Raw genomic sequence first — 20,750 nt, 5'->3', positions numbered from 1 at the left:
AAGAAACTAGGAGAGCAGAAAATTGCATGGCCACCATCTAATAGACCCTTTCTACTTCCACTGCCACTGATTCCAAGGAACACTCAGGGAGAAGACCCAAAGTCTTTTTATCCATGCCCTAAATAAGCCAGACCATATTCACTCCGGAGACAAAGCATCCCCTTCACTAAACATTGTCCAAGAAGAGACAGTGAAGTGCAGAAACAGAACCTCAGGACTTCACCACAGGCATTTGGCCCCAATTGACTTTGTGATATTGAACAAGTCATTCCCCTCTATGCACCTCAGACTCCAGTAGAAGAGGTTGAAACACTCAAAACTGTGTGTATGGCATGTGGCTATGAGGCTAGATGCATGACATACAGTATTATTTCTCTTCAAACAACTCTAAGATAAGGAGCAATATCTTATTTTACAGAAGCAGAAACTGAGGTGGCTCAGAGAAGTTATTGTCCAAGATTCTATCAGGTAGAAAGGGCTAAATTCAAACCTGGGTCTATCTGTATGATCTCAAAGCCCCTTATTTTCTATTATAGGATGACACAAGCTCTTTGCCAGGGTTTATCTAGAAATGAGAGATGAGCCGAGCCAGGTGCAATGGCACATACCTGTAATCCCAGCAGCTTGGGAGGCTGAGGCAGGAGGATAACAAATTCAAAACCAACCTCAGCAATTTAGCAAGGCCCTAATAAGCAACTTAGTGAGACCCTGTCTCAAAATAAAAAATAAAAATGGCTGGGGATGTGGCTCAGTGGATAAGCCCTCCTGGGTTTAATCCCCAGTATCAAAAAAAGAAAAAAGAAATGAGAGAGAATGCCAGTCACAGTGAGTAAGGACATAGAATTTATCTTTTCCTTTCTTAGATAGTGCCATGAGGTATAGACGGAATTTTAGGAAATTTTTATGTGGATGCTTCAGATGTCTGAAGGATTCTCTTCCCCTCTGAATGACAGATAGAGCTGCTGGGAACATTTACCCAGATGGGAGAGGAGAGGAAATGATGGCAGTCACTCCCATGTCCTGACTGTCCCTTTCTCCTGAGGTTCCTTGTACATTCCCCAGGCAGACCAGCCATCAATGTAACAGACTGCAAGTACCTGACCCACTAGTGAGTTACAGAAAAACACAATGTGGGGACACTTGGGACACTGCTGCATCAGAGAACTTCAGCTCTGAGAAGAGCTTAAGATTCATCTAAATTCAGCACTCTTTATTTTCCCAATATGGAAATTAAGACCCAGAGGGGTTGATTGAATTGCCCAAAATTATAAAGTCAAGGAGAACTAGGGCTGGGACTAGAACCTGGGAAGTCTGGTCCTGGGGCTGTATTCTGTAACTACTGTTCAATGGTGTAAGTAGGTAGGTGTAAGACCTGTTCATGGGTTTCACTAGGAGTGTAAAAATGTGTTCTTATTAGCTCTTATCACTCAAACCTTACTATGGGCTTCCTGGACCTGCTCCCCAGACATGTTATACAAATGGAAGGTGAAGGAAATGGCCCATTTTGACACAGGACAAATCACTGTGGGAAATACTGGAGGCTACAAATTTATCTTTGGGACAGGAACAAGACTATTAGTTGGTGCAAGTAAGTCCTATAAAATAACCTGACTTACGTTATAGTTAAGGAACATTCATTTTGATTTTCTTTTTTCTTTTTTATTTTTATTTATTTTATTTATTTTTTTTTTTTTGTGGGTTGTGGGGACATGGCTTTGCTATTTAAGTAAGAAGAAATGATGATATTAATAATGTCACATTATACAGTGTCCATGAACATTCCTGCAAGAAACATGTAACAAACAATAGGTGTGAATAGACAAAACTCTCTGGGCCCTGTCTAGAACTGAAACTGTAATTATGACTTTTCAACCTGAATATTAATAACGTGTTTTATATAACTCACTGTATGCAAAGCAGAATCTCCTGTTGGGCTCTGATGTATTTCTTGTCATCTTCTAGTGGTCTTAGAAATGAAGCTAAATAGTAAAAATGTATGTCTCCTACCACTTTTGTTTATGCACGCAGACATAGGAGCATACTTATTAACAAACTTGAGTGTGAACATAGGATTCCCAGGCCGTGGCCCAGCTTCGGGTGCCATTTTGTATAGAGTTATGTCAGAGTGTGAACACAGGCTTTCAGCAGCTCAAGTTTGGAACTGGCACACAAGTTTTGATCAGCCCAAGTAAGTTGGAACTCCAGAAATTTGTAGCCCCCAATATTAGGTTTACTTTTATATATTTCTATTTATAGCTGCTACTCTGGTCTGTGATAGATTATTATGATTATTATTTTGTTATTAATCACAACAATGCTACTAACTTGGGGTGCACATTTTCTGCTATAGTATTCTTTTGACCCTTTAGGGAGAATTGCTATCAAGATACTGGGAGAAAAATGCTTGTTTCCAGTCGAGTTTTCTAATTTGTTCATTTGGTTCCCACCTCTCTGCTGAGGGTCAACATGAGTCTCACAATGTTTTGGCTTTTATTCTGCCTCCTTATTATCTCTCTTAGAAATGCTTCCTTGGTTTTTCCTTGTCTAAGCAGTTAGATTTTGCAGTTCACATTTACCCAGAATATACTTAGCTTTTAGCCTCTCCCAAAACTGGCCTCCTTGTCTCAATAATTATGCACAGTAAAGTTAGTTCAAGTCAGTAAATAATTATTGAGTATCATCAAAAGCCAGAGACCACAGCTGGTTTAAAAAGAAAGAAACAAAGAAGAAAAAGAAACCTAAGATCTGGCCTCGGATCTCAGGAACTTCCAGTCTTATCAGAAAAACAAAACACTCGTAATAACAAGTCTAATAACAATTTATATGTGCTTGTGCTGAGATGGGGTTGGAAGGGCAGAGAGACAGGACAGGGTGGCAGTGGACACTCCAAATTCCTTGACAGTGAACCCATGATTCCACCCCTCCCACCCGCCTCCCCCGCATCATGTTTCTGGGAAAGGATTTGAATCTGTTCTGCACTGAGATGTCTGACTTTCTTGAGGACAAAAGGCCTTACTGGCGGTTAGCATCCTTGAGTGAGATGAGGACAGAAAGAAGAGTGAGTCAGGCGTGAGTCACACAGGACTTTTGCTCAGCCCCAGAGAAGGCACAGTGACTGAGTCAGGCCCAGGCGTGTTTTTAGCATGTGCCCCGGTGCAGTGGGTTGGCAATTCTCTTGTTCCTACTCTTCCTGACAGAGTGAAAAAATGCATTTTTGCATATGTCCCCAAGAAAATGGGACTTCTTCTCAATCATGACAGATGAAGTGGGAAAATGCCCGCCTGCTCCCTGGTATCTTTAGAAATACTCACACCCACCAGGACCATGTAGGAGGCAGTGTGTTTCACAAAGTTTTGTAAAGACTGCTTTTCTCAGAGGAGGAATAGCCAGAGGCAATGTTTGTTGGTGGCTGTGATACAGAAAATGAAGGCCATAGGTAGCCCTGGGGGCTGGTGCTGTTCACCTAGGCAGGCTCCTTCGGGTCCTTATGCCACCCGTTACGGGGAACACTTCAGGATTGGCCATTCTTGGGTTCAGCTTTTAGAGCTACTGTAAAGGGTGTGTGTCCCCCACTATAGGGTGGGCAAAAACAGCACCTTTTGTAATGCTTGCACTAGGTGTGTATCTGGAAGCAACTCATTTTCAGGAAGAGAACCCAAGTGGTGGTCATAAGTAAGTGAGCCGGGATCTTCCTATACAAATAGCCCTCCACTCCACCCTTCCCTGGCCCTACCCTGGTGCTGGACAATTTCTTATCATATTTCCATGGGAGGGGGGAAAAGGATGTATCAATGCCACACCCAAGTTCTTAGCCAAACATAGTTCCAAATCTTTGCCTACCTGTGGCTTCTCCTCCCTGACCCCTGCTCCTGGCATCTCAGCTGACGACACTCCCATTCTCTATATAAGGCTTCCCCTGCCCTTCCCAGAGGCTAGGTTTCAAATTGAACTGTGGACCACAAAGTGAGAGCTAGGAGGGACTTGAGGGACTTCTTGCTCACATGGCAGGGGCAGCCTGAGGTCTAGGTTTACACCTCTGTGCAAGGCCAAGCGAGGGGCTGTGCAGAGCAGTGTTAGGTCCCCAGTCCCTCGCTTCCGCCCCAGTGCAGGGGAACCACACAGCTCTTTGCTAATAATGTGACCCTCAAACCCGGTGTGAAATAACCTGAGAGCTGGTAGCACACAAGGACTGGGGACTGAGGGCTGAGTTCCCATCTCAGCTCAGGTCTGCGGCCCAGGCTGTGATTTCTGTGAGCCTCAGTTTTTGCATCTCTGAAAGAGGCAGCATGAGTTCTATTTCCGCTCATCTTTCAAAAGTTTTATTGTTGTGAATTTCTTCTCTGTAGACCCAGTTTTCATAGAAACTAAGTCCAGTCTGACTGGAAATAAAGGAATTGAAAGGTTTGGGGTGCCTTGGCCTATTTCCAGTGGTAAAGAGGAAAGGGTTAAAGTATAAATCTCAAGGATCTGAATCCTGCCTGGAGTCTTGTGTCAGACAGGGTTATGCAGGACTCACACCCCTGGACCTCCCTGAGGAAGAGGGCTAAAATGGGAAACATCAGGAGCTGTGGAAAGGGAAAAATGAGAACAAGGAAGAGAGCTTAACAAAACATCAAAACATCAAAAGAAACCCTGGGCCCCATCCTCCCAGCACCTTTAGAGGCCACTGAATCTATTCAACAACAGATAAATAGAGTCAGCCCCTCAGGGTGTCCATCCCAACAGACAGGGTGGTGGGGTTGGTACTGGAGTGTTGGATGAAGATGTGGGCTTCTCTGCTGGTGGGAAAGTGTTTTCTCAGGGTAACTGGGGCTGAGGTCTTCTCCAGTCCCTTCCACTTGGCTCCCATCCCTGCCCGGGAGGCACAGGACTCAGGGCTCCAAGTTCAGCAGGGGAGGGTTTCCAACATCAGTGGGAGTGTGGCTAGTGCTTCCCAAGATAGCTGTCCCAACACCACTGGGTCAGTGGTAAAGGGAGGCCACAGGAGACAGGTTTTATCAAAGGCTTTCCTCACTGTGTGCATCTGGAGGAAACTACAAACTGACCTTTGGAAGAGGGACCAGCCTCATTGTGCATCCCTGTGAGTGTTGTAGAAATGCTGGGGGAAACTTTGAATTCAGACATATCATGGAAGGAAATGGATGTAGTGAGGGAGTGGCGTGGACTGCTCCCTCATTAAAGGAGTTCTTTGTTGAAGAGGAGTGACGGTGAGTCGGGTCTAATGAGGGCTGGACTGAGGGTCTTGCTTTCAGAGGATAAGTACTCAAATTCTGAGGAAAGAGAACTCACCCTTGCTAGGTTTCTGAAATAGGATTTTTCTTCTTGGTAGCCAAGGGGTCTGCCCTGTCCCTCTTCCCACCTCCCCTCAGCTCCATGAGATGTCTCCCCTAGATTAGAGCATCCCAGCCTGGATGCTAGGAACTCTGGGGTGCTGGAGTGGGTAGGAGCAGGAATGGGTCTCCTCTGTACGAAGCTTTGCTGGGAACCATGATCTTGTGAAAAACTGTCTACTGTACAGCTGAGGTGCCATTGATACACTCTCTCCTTCTGAGTTCTCATCCCGTGCTGACATCCATCTGAATGATAGGTCATTTTTTGATATGCCCATTTTCCAGATAAGGAAGCATGCTTGGGACAAGTAACTTGCCCAAGGTCACACAGCTAGGAATGACAGAGCCAGAGTTTAGCTCACACCTCTTGGACTCTAGGCCTTCTTATTAACCGCACCCCTCATGCTGTCACAGTCTATCCTACAAGCTCTGAAGGAAGACCCACATCTTGAAGGCACGGTAGTCTTCCTTCAGAGAGTGCAGGGGCTTAGTCCACAGTTTGCCCAATGTGAACCTTCTGGTCATAGTGACCATGGCACAGTGACTCAACATTTCTTAAGACATCAGAAAAGTCATGCATTGGATTGGCAAGATGCAGGTATGGAGGAAAGGGAAGTAGAAACTTAGGAGACTGTTTATTAGGTATCAACGCACAGGAGAAGAAATTTATCATCAAAATCATGGAAAGGGCTATTTAAAAGCTCTGTTCCCATGGGCTGGGGTTGTAGCTCAGTGGTAGAGCACTCGGCTAGAACGTGTGAGGCACTGGATTCGATCCTCAGCACCACATAAAAATAAATAAACAAAATAAAGGTATTGTGTCTATCTACAACTAAAAAAGAGTAAAAAAAAAAAGCTCTGTTCCCTAAGAGGGAAGGTTATAAATGTGAAATGTGACAGGGGTCATGGGCAGCTGCCCAGGTGGCTGAGGGCATGTATTTGTACTGCGTTGTACCGTAGTGTAGACTCAAGTGGTCGGAAACTCACTTTTGGGAGTGGAACGAGACTCCAGGTGCATCCAAGTAAGTGCCTGACCTTAGGCCCTGGCCAAAGACTCCAAAAGTGCCTCCTCTGCTCTCTCAGGTGCTGAAGCAGTACCTCCTGAACTAATTTTTCGTTTTTCTTTATGAGGTTTGAAAGTTTTGAAATTTGAATTCCCAGCATCTGGCTTAATAGTTAATTTTCTAATGGAAATTGGCCTTTTCATCATTATAGAAACAGACTCTTTCATGGTTTCTAGATCTTTATCAGAAAGTAAACTGTGACTGATTATGTCAAAAGATTTCTTTTTCTTTTTCTTACCAGTTAATTTCACAAAAGGTAAAATTAAACTTCTCAAAGACATTGGGCATTGGATACATTCCATGCCCAACTGAGAGATACAGAAAGAACTTAAAACCTAAATAATGTCATTAAAAACAATAAAAAGTTTGAAAAATGAGACCATACAGAAATTAAAGGAGAAATGCAATAGTCCTAACAAGAGAAACCTTGCTTTCTAGCACAACTGCATTAAAGGTGAATTAAAATATTTTGAGGGTTTATGCATTCAACAAGTATTTATTGAGCAACTATTATATCCCAAGTACAGTGAGTGTTAGATGTAGAAGAAGGAAAGAAAGGGAAGTGGTAAGAGAAGAGGAGCAGAAGGAAATGTGCAGTTTCTACCTCCAGGATCTCAAAGTATAAACCCAGTATCACTCAGGTGTAGTTGAGGTACTCACAAGTTGTGATGGGAATACAAAGGAAGGCACACCTGACTTCCTATCATAATTGCCTAGTACCTCTATGCACCCTCTACTGCCCCATAAGATCTGGGAAGGCAGAACCCTCTCCTTCATTCTCATATCTCTGTAACTAGGCATGCACAATGCCTGGCATGAAGGTGTTGCTAATTTTTTTTTTTTTTTCTTTTTAGTGCCTTCTGGTTAGGAGAATCAGGAAATGCTCAGGTGGAAGAGCAATTACTGCTTAAAATATAATGGCTTTGACATTAGCAAATATTTTTCTGACAGAGAGAGTCATTAGACCTCCAAACAGGGAGATCGCCCAAATGCTGATAGAGCAAAGAGAGAAAGAAATAAGTTAATAAAGGACCTGGTGGGAGGAAGCCCACTTCTCCAGGGAAAGCCTCCACTGTATTTTATCTATTCAGTTGTGTGCTTTGTCAAAACTTCTTCCCTGCAATGGGTTGGTTCAGGATAGGTTTAGAAAGCCCCATCCTATTCCTCAGGAACCAGAGGCATATGGATTACAATATCTGTGGTTGGGAAGCAGCAAAAAAGAAGGAGGTATAGATGATGACAGAGGCAAGAAATCTGTCTCCACTTGAGAGACCACCCAGGAAGTAGGTGTTCTAAGGAAACTTTACTCCATGGGGACAAGAATTCTTTGAAATACACAGCTCCGAGGTACATAGGAAGGTGAATGGAAGAAAGACCAAAAGTTCACATTTGGGAAAGGCTTTCAAGTTGCCCCTGTTCTTGCTGGGTAAACCCCGCGAGTGTCAGGCAGTGCAGAGTTGGTGTGTCAGTCAGGAGCAGCTCGGCCTCTGATCTCCTGCTGACAGGGCGAGAACATTTGCTGCCCAGCTGCCTAGGTGTTCCACATCTGCCTAAATAAAATGAAGCTGCTTCATGATGATTAGAAAGAAATAATCAGCATCAATGAGGCCTCTAATTGTGGCCTCAGGAGTGGGTAGGAGAACAAAAATTCTGAGCACAGAAAACCTAATGGATAAAATTAGACTAACATTTAGAAAGAATTTTAATTTCCTGGAGCTAGAGAAAGCACTTCTAAGGAATATATGTGTATAAACTTGCATAGTCCCATGGATGTTAATGAGTGCTTTAACAAAAAAAGAAAAAAAAAGTGTTCTTGGGTCAAATAAGTTAGAAAAGCTCTGGATTTACTTATTGGAAGACTTTTCAGAGACTTTGGAACGCTAATATGCATTGTCAATCTTCAAGACCAAAATAGGAACATAAAGCATATTCCAAACTTATTCAAGCTTAGAATCACTTTTTCCAGAGAAACTTACAAGGAATAGGTTCTGTGAAATTTTGATAAGTATTTGTCTGAGCCATTCTCAAACTTTGGGGGTTTTCCTCCGTATGAATGTCAATTCTAATTTACAGATCTCCAGAGAAAGAGATTCTCAGGTCCCATAAGTAACTTCTCCCACAACCTTCCTAGGAAAAAAGTCCACATTGTGCATTTTATGTGAATATTCCTGTGGCAGTTTTAGTCTCTGTGCCCTCAAGGAATAATAGAAGCCACTTTCTGAAAGAAGAGCCCTTCCTAGGCCTGGGTTCCATCATTAAGCCTTGCCCAAGGTTTTCCATCTATTGCCGATGCTATGCATTTTTTCCCTCATGATCCATTTCCCAATTAATCTCTGGCTCTTCTCCACACTCTCCCAAGTTTCCTCCCTCACCTTCACTTGCGGAACCCAAAATGGGGCTCCTCTTCCAGGAAGGCCTGGCCAGTTCCAGACTGGCCAAGGAAAGGGCTGTGGAGCCATTGCGCTGAAAAGTGAGGAATTTAACCCAATGGGCATGAGTTTTCCATCTGGTCAGAGAAGGGTTGACTTGAAAGAGACTGGGACGCAGGGACAGGAAGCAAGTGTCCCAGCCAGGCCAGTCCTGCCTAAGTGAGAGAGTTCCTGTAAAGCACCCTCCTACTGTGCATTGTCAGGCAGCTACAATAAGCTGATCTTTGGAGCAGGGACCAGGCTGGCTGTGCGCCCATGTGAGTATGACGGTGCCAATGACCAGGGCAAAAAGAACCGCTGACTTGTCCAAGAGAAAACAGACAAATGATTTATAGCAAACCTGAGGATATATGAAGCCCTCATTTTCCATTTCTACAAGCTCTCTTGGTGACTTGAAATGTTCCCATTTCTCATATTAAAGTCAGAAGTGCCAAGAGCCAATTGAGTAAATGAAAATCAGAACAGAATAATTTACGGAAATATAAAAAGATTTCCAGATACTCGGTGCTTTGAAGCAAAGCTGATAATATCAGCACCAGATAATCTGAACATTCAGGAAATTAGCTTAGTGCCCTTGGGGGAAAGAGATGAGTTAATGGCAAACACAAATTCTCTTTTATTGCAGCAGGTGGCTAAACTCCCTGGGTTGGCTAATGAATACCTGCTCAGAGAATCTTCCTCTCTGGAGGACAGTAGAGTCGTGAATCCTCACCCAGGGGTAAAAGTGGTTCAGGCCCCTATCTGGATGGCAGTTCCACATGAGTAACAAGCATAGAAAGGATGACAGACAGGGGAATTCTAGCTCTATCCTCACCAGCTGTATTTAATGTGGCCTCTACTCCCAACAGCAAAATGACAATAACCATATCACAATATGATATAATACCCCACAGATAACAAGTAATCAGTAAGTAGTAGCTTTTCTGATATATTATTGTTATTATAATACTAAGCTATACTTGGCTATACTAAGATTATTGTAAAGGACCAGCTCCCTTGAGAAACAGAAAAGTAAGAAATTAAGATGGGTCAAGCCTTGTAGGACAGTTCTCTGAGACCCAGGATGGACGAGGGTGAGGGGTGAGGGTTCCAGCAGATTCACATCAGGAGAGTTATTCCAAAGATGTTACCCACAGTGGGAACACAGCAGTGGCAGTCAATCTAATCTTTGGAGCAGGGACCAGACTGAGCACCCAGCCAAGTAAGTAGAGTGGGCAAGGGTTGAATAGACAGTTATTTCTTCTTTGTCCAAGACACTGACTTGAGTCCAGGTATTGTCATCTATAGGATTCCAAATGGTTCTTTCTACCCACCTCCAGGAAATCCTCCCACCTAGCAGCACTAAGTGCTTTGGAGACATTATCCTTAGACTGGGACCTTAAGAATTACATGGCAGATGATAAGTTCTGTTTCTGAGATATTTCCACTAGAGGATCTAAGATATTGCTGCCCTGAATAGGGGATTTTGATCCATTGAAATCTACTGAATTTGTGGAAATCACATGAACTCACAAACTCAGCTCAGGATACCATTGCAGAATTGGGCAAGAAAAAAGAACTTTACATACCAGAGACAAAAATCTCAAGACAAAATAGCAGAAGGCCTCACTCTTAGGAGTGTGATCCTCCTGTCCTCTGGGACATCAGTGCTTCTCCAATGAGTTTCTGTAATGGCGTTGCCTGCAGTGTGAATACTGGAGGAATGACTGGTAAATTCATATTTGGGAAAGGGACCCAAGTGTCCATACTATCTGGTGAGTCATCTTAGGTTATGCCATTTGCAACCCCATGTGTTAGTGTCATTAATTCATTCCCCAGGGATATCCATTATTACCCTGGTGAGGCTAACTGTGGATGTTGTAACTAATTGTCTTACAGAGGTCTGGGAAGGGGAAAGGCATCACTATCAATTTTGAATATCTATGTTTCTCTAGGTCAAACACATTAAAATTTGACTTTAATCATTCAGGATATTTTTAAATGCCTTCTAAGTAGCTATCACTCTATAAAATGTTACAGTACATATGAAGCAGTGTAAGATAGATATCTGACCTGTCCCCAAATAATATAAAGATTAGCCAAAGGGGCTGGGGCTGTAGCTCGGTGGCAGAGTGCTTGCCTAGCGTGTGTGAGGCACTGGGTTTGAGCCTAAGCACTACGTAAAAAAAAAAAACAAGCAAATAAAATAAAGGCATGATGTCCATCAACAACTACAAAAATTTTTTTAAAGGCTAGACAAAAGTACAGAACTGTTGTATGTTTACCCACTTAAAAACTGTCTTATTATTAACAATTAATGATGTCAACGGGCATAAGAGATCCAGATGAGTTAGGATCCTGGAAGAAAAGTCCAAGATAGTGGATGTTTTATGTGGTAAAAAAAAGATTTGTTGAGCCCTGAGGATAAGTTAACATTTGTATGGGCAGAAAGAGGAGAGACGTGGGATTCTAGGTACAAGGAACAACAAGAAAAAAGATATGACCTTGGGAATGAACAAAGCACATGACTTTTGGTCTAAGTGAACACATCTGATGGTCAAGTTGGATTGAGAGACAAGGCAAAGACTGTATTTTCTTAGACCACGGAGATAAGGAATACTAGAGCCTGCAATAGAATACAGAAATTAGGGCCAAGACCAGACACCAGTAATCTGAGAATTCAGTTTAGAAATGCAGACCAGATAGGAGGTGAGAAGGATCAGCTCTTTTCACAGATGGTTCATGGCCTAGGGACCTTCCCTCTCCTTCCTCCGTGGGCTCTGGAAAGAGAAACCTGAGGACTTTCTGTAAGGAAGCACCTGCCTCCTGGGGGCAGTTTGGCAAAGGCCCAGAGTTTCCATTATTCCTCAGAAGTCTGCCCACACTATTTCCTGACACCCTACAAAGCTTCAATGAGACACAGATCAGTGTCACTAACTTTCATTTCTTGGTTCCTAGTGCCTAACTGCAGAGCACAGATTTAGTGGTAAGGGAGCTTTCAATCACTGCTCTGCCCCCCAGGGATCTAAAGCACTAGAGCATTCAGACATGTGCTTCTGCAGTTAGTTTTGAATTATGATGACAGGTTAGGATCTAGAATAGCTGAACTTCCACATTGAAAAATTGATTGTCTTGCTGAGGCTACCTTCTGACACTGTCAGTGGTAGAATGTGTTTCTCATGCTGGGGTGGAATAGGATGTCCCTCCCCACAGGGCTCTGGCAGGTGGACCCCTAATGACCTCCAAGTTAAAAGTGGCCGTTTCTTATTTTCAGGGAAAAAAAAAAAAAGTAAGGTTGCACTAGAGGTACCTGGAGATGAAAGTAAAAGGGAGCTAAATATATATATATATTTATATATCAGTACCTCTGGTACAACATTTTTTGTCCCAAAAAGGGATAAACAAAGCTTCAGACGCCTGACCACAGAGCCCACCCCTGCTCTGCTGCTCCAGGGGTTGCCCCGCTCAGCAGGCTGCTCTCCTTGACTCAACACCCCAGGGTCATGCCAAGCACTGATTTCTCTGGTTTGGGATCCAGCAGAACATCTGCATCACCTAGGCCACCAAGGCTGGCTCAGCAAGCAGGGTGCAGCAGGAGTCTGAGAAACCTTATGTGCATAGGGAGGAGCTGTGGGATCCTAGAACCACACAGGCAGGAAATTCTAATCCCAGCCCTGCTGGAAACATTCTGGGTGGCCCCAACATGTTAATCCTCCTGGCAAACCTCTGCTTCCTCTTCTAAAGGCGGAGGTTGGAAAGAATAAACAATGAGAGTCTTACTAAAAACACAAAGTCCTCCTGAAAAAGCTGGTGTGAGTCCTTAGGGCCTTATATCTAGTTATCTAGCAAATAGGAGAGCCAGGGCTTGAATGTAGGTGTCCTAGTGTGGAGTCCATAGCTTTATCAATGAGAGAGAAATCTCCTGGTGGTGTGATAGATTTTCCAGCTTAACACCAACATATCCTAAGTCTCCATTTCCTGCCAATGCCCAACCTAAGTGGGGGAAAACACCCTAGGTTCCAAGAGGTATGGTTTGCTTTTCTGGGCATTTTTTTTCCCCTGTACTAGCTTTTGTCCTGCCAGAACAATGTTGTTGACTAGGCTTACTGAGGTTTTGAAGAAGTTTCTATTCAGTAGAAGAATGAGCAATTTCATTTTTGTTTCCTAGAATAGCAGAAAGGGCCTGGCCAGGGATTCACTGAAATCCTGACCAACTGCCCAAGATTCATGGTTTGTGTTTGTCCCCAAAGTCCCAGTCCATCTCAAGCAGCTGGTTTCTCCCCCAAAAAAAGCCTGAGAATGAGACTACCCAGCCCCAGAGAGCCTCGTTCTTGTTTATCACCCGCATCTGGGCTCTGGTATAGGTTGGAGCAAAGAAAGCAAAAGCATCTTCTAATCCCAGTCCTCTTGGCCCACAGCCATCAAGGACCCTGACCCGACTGTGTACCAGCTGAGAAACTCTAAATCCAGAAACACTGTCTGCCTATTCACCGATTTTGATTCTAACACCAGCGTGTCATTACAACTTACCAAGGATTCTGAAATGTTTGTCTCCAAAAACACTGTGCTGGACATGAAGTCCATGGATTCCAAGAGCAACGGCGCCTTGGCCTGGAGCAACAAAACTGACTTCACTTGTAAGAGTGCCTTCACCCAGAACATCTTCTTCCCCAGCTCAGGTGAGTAACCTCCCCCTTACCCTTACACACTCCATCTCCTTGTTTCCAGAGAAGCATGGTTCTACCCAAAGCTTAGGTTAATGATAGATGAAAGCTACTCTGATTGGTGCTCTCGGCTTCATCAATTGTCAGAAAATCTCCCATTTTCTTTTTACTAAGGAGCAGTGAGCCTCATCCTGAAGCCCATTTAAAGAAAAGGGCAATTAAGGGCAAAAAGAAGATGAGAGAGTAGGTGTAGAGGGTGGTGACCCAGCCTAGGTCTCACCTGCTCTGTGAGGTCTGGCCTCCCAGCCTTTGCTTAGGCACAGGACCATGCATCAGTGAAGGGTCTGCCCTGAGGAAGCTCCATTCCAATTAGGGAAGACCATCCCTCAGCAGAGGGAACTCTGTATAATTTCAGATTGTAATGTGTACTTTAACTTAGACTTAAAGAAAGAGTCACCTTAGGGTAAAGGGTTCTGAAAAAAATGCTACTGAGCTGGGTTAAAGAATAACAAGGTACCCACATGCCATGCCAGAGAGAGAACCCCATGGAAGCCTGAGACAGGACCATGCTGACAGCTGGGAAAAGCAGCAGAAAATGAGTTAGAAAATGTAAGCATGGGCCAGAAAACAGAGCTTCAAGACCATGAGAGGATAGATAACTATTTTACTTATTGGGAAGCTATTAATTGGTTGTGACTGGGGGTGGGAGGGAGGGGTGACCCCTAAAATGTGGAGAATGGTGTGTGGAGAATGGTCCAGAGTGGAAGAAGAAAGGAAGCAATAGCAGCAGAGAGAGATGACGGAGGCCTGGGCAGGGTGGTAGCACTTGGGTTTCAAGGATGAAACCACTTAGAGATGAGAAAGAAAATAGGGCATTGAGGAAGGTGGCTGGATTCAAAGCTGAGCAACTAAGTCAGTGAGAGAGAAAACAGAGAAACAAAGTTGGAATACAAGGATCAAAATTTTTTGGAACACATTTAAGTATCTATCGCCCTATTGTTCTTATCACTGTTTTGGTCTCACTTCCCTGGTTAGACTCCACACTGCAGCCTGACCAAGGGCAGGCTCTATCTTAAGGTCTCCCTGTGGCCCATGTCATACAACCTGCACTTTGCACAGCCAGTGTTTGCTGAGTCAGTGCAATGGTGCCCAGAAGCCAGAGTGTTTGGTCCTCAGGCCTCCTGCTAGGGAGGTGCCCCTGTGCAATAAGTTCCTTCCAGATCTCTCCCTAAGAAAGCATGGAAAGGCTATAGATACTCACCAGCCCAGCAACCAGGAGGTTTGGGATGGGAGAGTTAGCATGCTCTGGACTCTAAGAAAAACTCTTGTTTCTCCTTTTAGAGATTCCCTGTGATGCGAAGTTGGTAGAGAAAAGCTTTGAAACAGGTAAGAGAAAGGTCTATCCAGCTTGTCACGGCACTGGGGAGGCAACAAACCCACAATAACTCTGACTAGATAGGGTAGGGGCAGGGGGAATAGATCTGGGAATGAAGTCGTGAGGAGTAGAATAGCAGCTATGACCTGCCTGGTGCTGCCTGGGGTCGGTCTCAAGTCCACCTCAAAATGTCGAATTTTCTTTTCCATTCCAAGTACTTTGAGGATGAGTCTCCAGTTTTACTCAGCCTAGGCCTCTGTATTGCTTTCAACAGCTCCCATCAGGAGAACCAAAGAGAGCTGCTGGGTATTCAGCTGTGAACTTTCTGACTCCCTTAGGGATATCCCTGAATCAATCAGGTCATCCCAGGGACATTTCCCCCTCCAAAACCAGCAGAACTTACATGGTTTGTGGGCAGGAGTCCTGTCTCTCAAGGACCCCCACCAATCCCCACCCCCTGGCCCCACTTCCACGTAAGTTGTTCCTCCTCAATCATCCCTCCTGTGGTTCAGCCACTTGTCTCACTAAAGGACCGGGACCCAAGGGATGATAGTGATAAATTCTAAGCACCTATTCTTACCCCATCCCCATCCCCACAGGGGCTCAGAAAGAAAACAAGGAGCAACCCCAGTAGGTGTTTTTGTTTTGTTTTAAACCTGGAGGAATGCACAAATATATTTACACAGTATATAAATATATTTACACAAGGAGCTCAAAAAATGAGGTGGATCCAGGAGCTGAAACCCACCCCGCTTTGGGAAAAGCCATTGCTGTCCTAAGGAGCTGTGCAGACCTCTGGTGCGCGTGCCTATAACGGCTGTGGTCTCTCTGTTTTACAGATATAAACCTAAACTTTCAAAACCTGTCAGTGATGGGGCTCCGCATCCTCCTCCTGAAAGTGGCTGGCTTTAACGTACTCATGACGCTACGGCTGTGGTCCAACTGAGGTGAGGGGGCTTCCAAGCTGGGGGTGGGGGTGGGGTGCCTCTGATGAGTCTCCAACTGTGAGAGAAAAACCTCCCTGCAGGAAGATGCTTTTAAATTCTAACACTGGGACCATCTCACTCTTCCATTTCTTCCTATCACAAATTCCTGTTGTTAAAAAACAATGGCCTGAAACATTCCTATGACAAAACACTCATTTTGGCCTCCTCAGTTGAGCCAGTCTCCCTATGAGGCATGAAGAACCGTTGTTATATCCCCATTCTAGAACACCAGGGCCGAGGAATATCAAGGCCCACACAGCTAATGAGTGAAAGAATAGAGGGGCTCAGACCCCAATTCGCTTATACCACATGCCTTCTGTTGTCCCTCTTTCACTGTGTAACTAAAGGAGCCCCAATTCCTTTAAATGGTTCTCTCAGCTTCAGTGATGAGCTATCATTGAAGCCCACGGAACCATCTCTATCACATCCCTAACAGTACTGTTTAGCATCCAGCCTGACTTCTGATCTTCCTCGTTCTAGGTCGGCAAGATTATAAGGACCTGAGCTCCCTCATCCTTCCTCCTCTTCCCTCCTCTCTCTTCTTCAAGCAAAGGGAATCTCCCACCTCCATGAAGAAGGCGGCTCCATTGCCTCTTTGGCCCCCACTGACAAAGCCACCAACGGGATCTACCCAAATTTGTCATGAAGATTGCTAAAGAGCTGCCAAACGCTGCTGCCACCCCCTCCATTCCCAGACTGCTGCTTGTCACCATTCTCAGCAAAAGTAGGGGCTGCTGCAGCCTCTCCTAGCTGTGGAGAATCCCTCCCCCTCCCCAGAGACTGCCTCTGATGGATCCCCCTGGGGTTTCTTAGACTTTAGTTCCTGGAGAATGTTCTCCAGTTTATATTTTTTAAACATTGTTCATAAAGAAGTACTTTATTATTCTTTTTCTCAAGATGTGGGGAAAATTAGCTCATTATCTAGGTCCTGCTATGCTGTGTATCTGAGGCACATTGTGTATTATTCTGCTACTCGCGGCTTCATTAAAAATGATTTAGAAGAGCAGAGACTGTGCTCCTGTTTGATTGGGTTTGGTTGGGATCAATTTCAGTATGCTGTTAAGAGACAAACCAAGACATGTGTCTACCATGCTATCCAGGAAGCCTAACTCAACAGGCTGCTTAAGTCAACTTCTCCTTAGAATAACCTCTAAAAAATTCCACTCAGCAAGCTGTTCTGGGGGCCAAGAAAACCCTCTTACAAGCTTGGGCCCTGCACTTCTGTTTTCTTGCCACACCACTGGGCCAAGCAGGAGGCCCACACACATAAATGTTAGTGACCAGTAGTTGAAATTCAACAGACAGGGACCACACAGCAAATGTCCCCCAAATGCCACTGTTTCCTGCCCTCCAGGAACTTTTTTTCTTTTTTTTCTTTTTTCTTTTTTTTTTTTTTTTTTTGCCTTTTCTCTCAGATCATTGAAACTGTGCATTGCCCACAAATTCATGGCTGGGGACTACTCACCATTGCCCTGCTCAGATCCCAGGCCCATGCCCAGCCCCTGAGGTGCCCAATCTTAGAACTGGGTTGGGAGAAATTGTGACCCCAGCAGGAATTTCCATTTCAACCTTCTGGACATGAGTATAAGGAAAGGGGAGATGAGTTCCCTACTCAAGCCAAGGACTTGGCCTAGGAGAACAGATGTCTCAGGCTCCAACCTCAAGGATAAGAAATAGGATTCCCTGGAGCCCCATAGCATACTACTCCAGAGAACCTTTCCCCAGAGTTGGGGATGCTGATGGGAACACACCTCAGAGACCACTCAGCCATCCACCCAACAGCTACTCAACCAAGACCAAAGGGAAGTGCTCACTCATTCCCAGAGTGGGAGGGTGTTCCTTCCTCAAATGGCTATATGGTTCACCTGGGTAGCTCTGTCCACACCAGCTGAAAATTCAGCTGCAATTCAGATCTGCTTCTTTTCATAGGAATGGAGCTTTAAGAGGTGACCTGGGGCATGAACTCCCCTCTGTGAGCTTCAGGGTCATCCCCTATAAAATGTCGGGTAGGACCAGAGGTTACCTGAAGCTCCATGCATCTCTGATTCTGTAACCCCTATAGAACTAAGAACCAGCATCCCTGGTTAGCCCTACTCAGGGTAGTAACAGAATCCCCAGTTCTTCCTAATCTGTCTCATCTCCAGCCTAAATAGAATCCCTTAAAGATTACTAAAGGGATGTACTCAGGAAATGTCATCATAGCAGGTCACTCTCACACTTGGGAGGATGGGTACTACTTTTCCCATGAGGGATTTGCCACCTGCAGGGTACTTGAGGCTTCTTGAGCTTTCCTTAAAACTGTCTCCTGGAGTGTCTGACACAATGCCAGAGATTCTACCACTGGGAATTTCTTTTAATTAAAGCATTCTCTTCCCCTTATTAAATGAAAATGCCCCTGGGAGGGTTAGTAGAGCAAGCCTTTATCAACCTTTAAAAACTTAGGACAAATTAGTTCATCTTCCCTCCCCACCTCCCAAGTGGCAATTCACTTTATTCTGCATAAAAAAGATCCCAACAAAGAAAGGTGGTGGTTGGGGAGGCAGGTCCACTCTTGAGAGTTGGGTCCCATTACTCTGTGGCTGAAGGGAATTTGAGAGCTCTGGGTAGGGATTAGAAGCCTGTCAGAGAGTGAAAGGGCCAAAGACAGAGGCCTCCTTGAAACATGGAGAAGGTGCAAGCTATAAAGAAGGCCTATGGGAGCCTGTAGAGCCATGCCAGCTCACTGCCCTCAAATGGCAGGGCCCAGTAGTCACTGGAACCCTGGAGAACCCGAGGACCAACACAAGGTGATTCAGCAGAGGCTCCAAGCAGGCCATCTAGAAAGCAGGATGAACTCCAAAGCCTGAAAAGTTTCCATCTAAAATCCAGGGTTCCTTGGTCTCAGCAAGAACCTGCCCTCACATCTGAGGCTGTTAAGCCTAAAGCCAGCAAAGGGCTGAGGTCAGAGAGGTAGATGAGGAGCAATCGATAAAGGGTCAGCAAGTGTTGGGGCATGGGCAGAAACTCCATCCACCTTTGACCACTCTGTTCTCATGTCAGGCTACAGGCACCACCTGGGATATCTAGGAGCATTGAAGTGGCCTGTGGAGAGGCCCACAATAAGGGTTCCTGTACCCACCAGAAGGGTCAGCTCTGGGCCTAGTACAACCAATGCAGGGTCCCTCAGTATGGAGGGCCCAAATGTAAGAAGTGGGCATTGTTTAGCCTGAAGGGAAAAGGCAGCTGAGGAAAACTGGAAGCATGGTCAGAGCCCCAGGCCCTATGAGCCAGGACCTTGGGCTACAGCTGCAGACTGACCAGCTTGAACCCAACCTCATGGAAACAAGGCTGACAACTCAGCAAAGAACATGTTATCAGGGCCAGCTACAGAATGGATTTCTCTGGAAAGATGCCCCACTACCCCAAAGGTCAGCATTGGAGGCAGATAAATGGGCCCAAATGACCTCATGATACAGGCCTAAGTCTATGGAGTGTTGTCTGCAACTTCCCTCAGAGATCTGCCCTCTTAGAGCAACTGGAGTCAAAGTCCAGTCAGGAAAAATGCAGATTAAATAAGGTTGTGCTTCAGGAGCATCCAGAGTCTTCAATTCCCACAGAGCGGCCCCCTTGCTATTACCTACCATTAGACAGGCAGCCACCCGAGTCTTAAAGGACTTTTGTGTGTGTCTCCCATAAACTTGAACTCCTCCAGGTCACATGTAAAACCCTAATATCACCTTATTAAGATTAAGTAACATCTTAGCAAAGAATTCCAGCAGACTTACAAAGCTTATGTCCAGCCCATCCTCCCCTTGTGGTAGGAAGAGTGCCTTGGTAATGGTGTGTCCCCAGTGGTTAGCACTGTGCCTGGCACACAGCAGATGCCACCAAATAAACAAAGGAATTATTAGCACCATTAGGCACTGGGTAGGAAGCAGAATTTGAGGGTTGGGGAGTATAGGAGAAAGTGGGGATTCAGAGAGGAGGTGGCCAGGTAAACCACTGTTTCACAGTTTTACTGGGTGCCAAGAGTAACTTGACGAGACACATTAAAAAATAAAAAAAATTTAAAAACCTGAGTGGTGGCCAAGGGCCAGGACAGCCCCAGCCAGGCATTCATCCACCCAACAAAGCCTGGAGAAGTAACTCTGGGAAGCACACAGGCTCTCGGGAGTCTGAGCTCCAGTCACATGTGACCACACTAAGGTCCAGGGCCCAATGTCACTTCACTGATCCACTTCAGCTTCTCCACATGACCCACCCTAAACCCAGTCTCCAGTCCACCTCCTCATGTAACATGGGGGAAGAAGGTGAAGTGAGCCACACTGAGACCCAGAGCCATCCTTCCTGCTAATAAACATACTAATTGCTGCAGGAGGTAGGGGGTTGGGAGGGCTGCAGGACAGCCAGTGCCTTCCCTCTGTGTAGAGGCCACTTGGGCAACAAGGCAGCCTACAGGCCTCCTCCACACAGACACACACATACATAGGGTTTCCTCTGAGCATCACACAGAAAACTGCATTTTGAAATTAATAAACAGGTCAGACATTGAGTCAGTAGCCAGAAGTAGAACAGGAAGTGGAAAAAGGTTCCCACTTCCCTCCAGGTGTTTGGGGCTGGGCAGCCCCCTCCCATTTCCATGACGTTATGGTTGCTGACAGGGGCAAATAGGGCACCCTTTGAAGCCTGCCCACAGAAGCCACATCCTCTGGAAAGAAAAGTTAAAAATACAGAGTTAGAGATAACATCTCCCCAAGCCACGTGCCAAGAGGAGGTAGGCTGGGCCGTTACACTACCCCCAACCGCAGGTGCAATAAGAAGGCTACCAAACCACATTGGGCGGGGCTGGCAGGCCCCTCTGCTGACTAGCACTCACACCCACACCCCCACAGCAGTGGGGGAGGTGCTGTCCCCCACTGCTGAGAAGCCTCCCTCACCCATCTC

General features: G+C 45.3%; 1 protein-coding gene across 1 annotated transcript in view; it reads left to right on the top strand.

The window, feature by feature from the left end:
* LOC107148310 (T cell receptor alpha chain MC.7.G5-like) overlaps positions 1-16,833 on the top strand; it is a 282,213-nt gene extending 265,380 nt beyond the window's left edge. The window contains exons 4-7 of the mRNA XM_048798840.1: positions 13,221-13,481; positions 14,808-14,852; positions 15,681-15,788; positions 16,308-16,833. Coding sequence (XP_048654797.1) covers positions 13,221-13,481; positions 14,808-14,852; positions 15,681-15,787 — 413 coding nt within the window. The 3' untranslated portion in view covers position 15,788; positions 16,308-16,833. The remainder of the gene's footprint in view (positions 1-13,220; positions 13,482-14,807; positions 14,853-15,680; positions 15,789-16,307) is intronic.
* Positions 16,834-20,750: the final 3,917 nt, after the last annotated feature.

The sequence above is a fragment of the Marmota marmota genome, unplaced genomic scaffold (assembly GCF_001458135.2).
Source record: "Marmota marmota marmota unplaced genomic scaffold, marMar, whole genome shotgun sequence".
Lineage (NCBI taxonomy): Eukaryota > Metazoa > Chordata > Mammalia > Rodentia > Sciuridae > Marmota > Marmota marmota.
The sequence above is the reverse complement of the archived record's forward strand: the minus strand, read 5'-3'. Positions and strand labels throughout refer to the sequence as shown.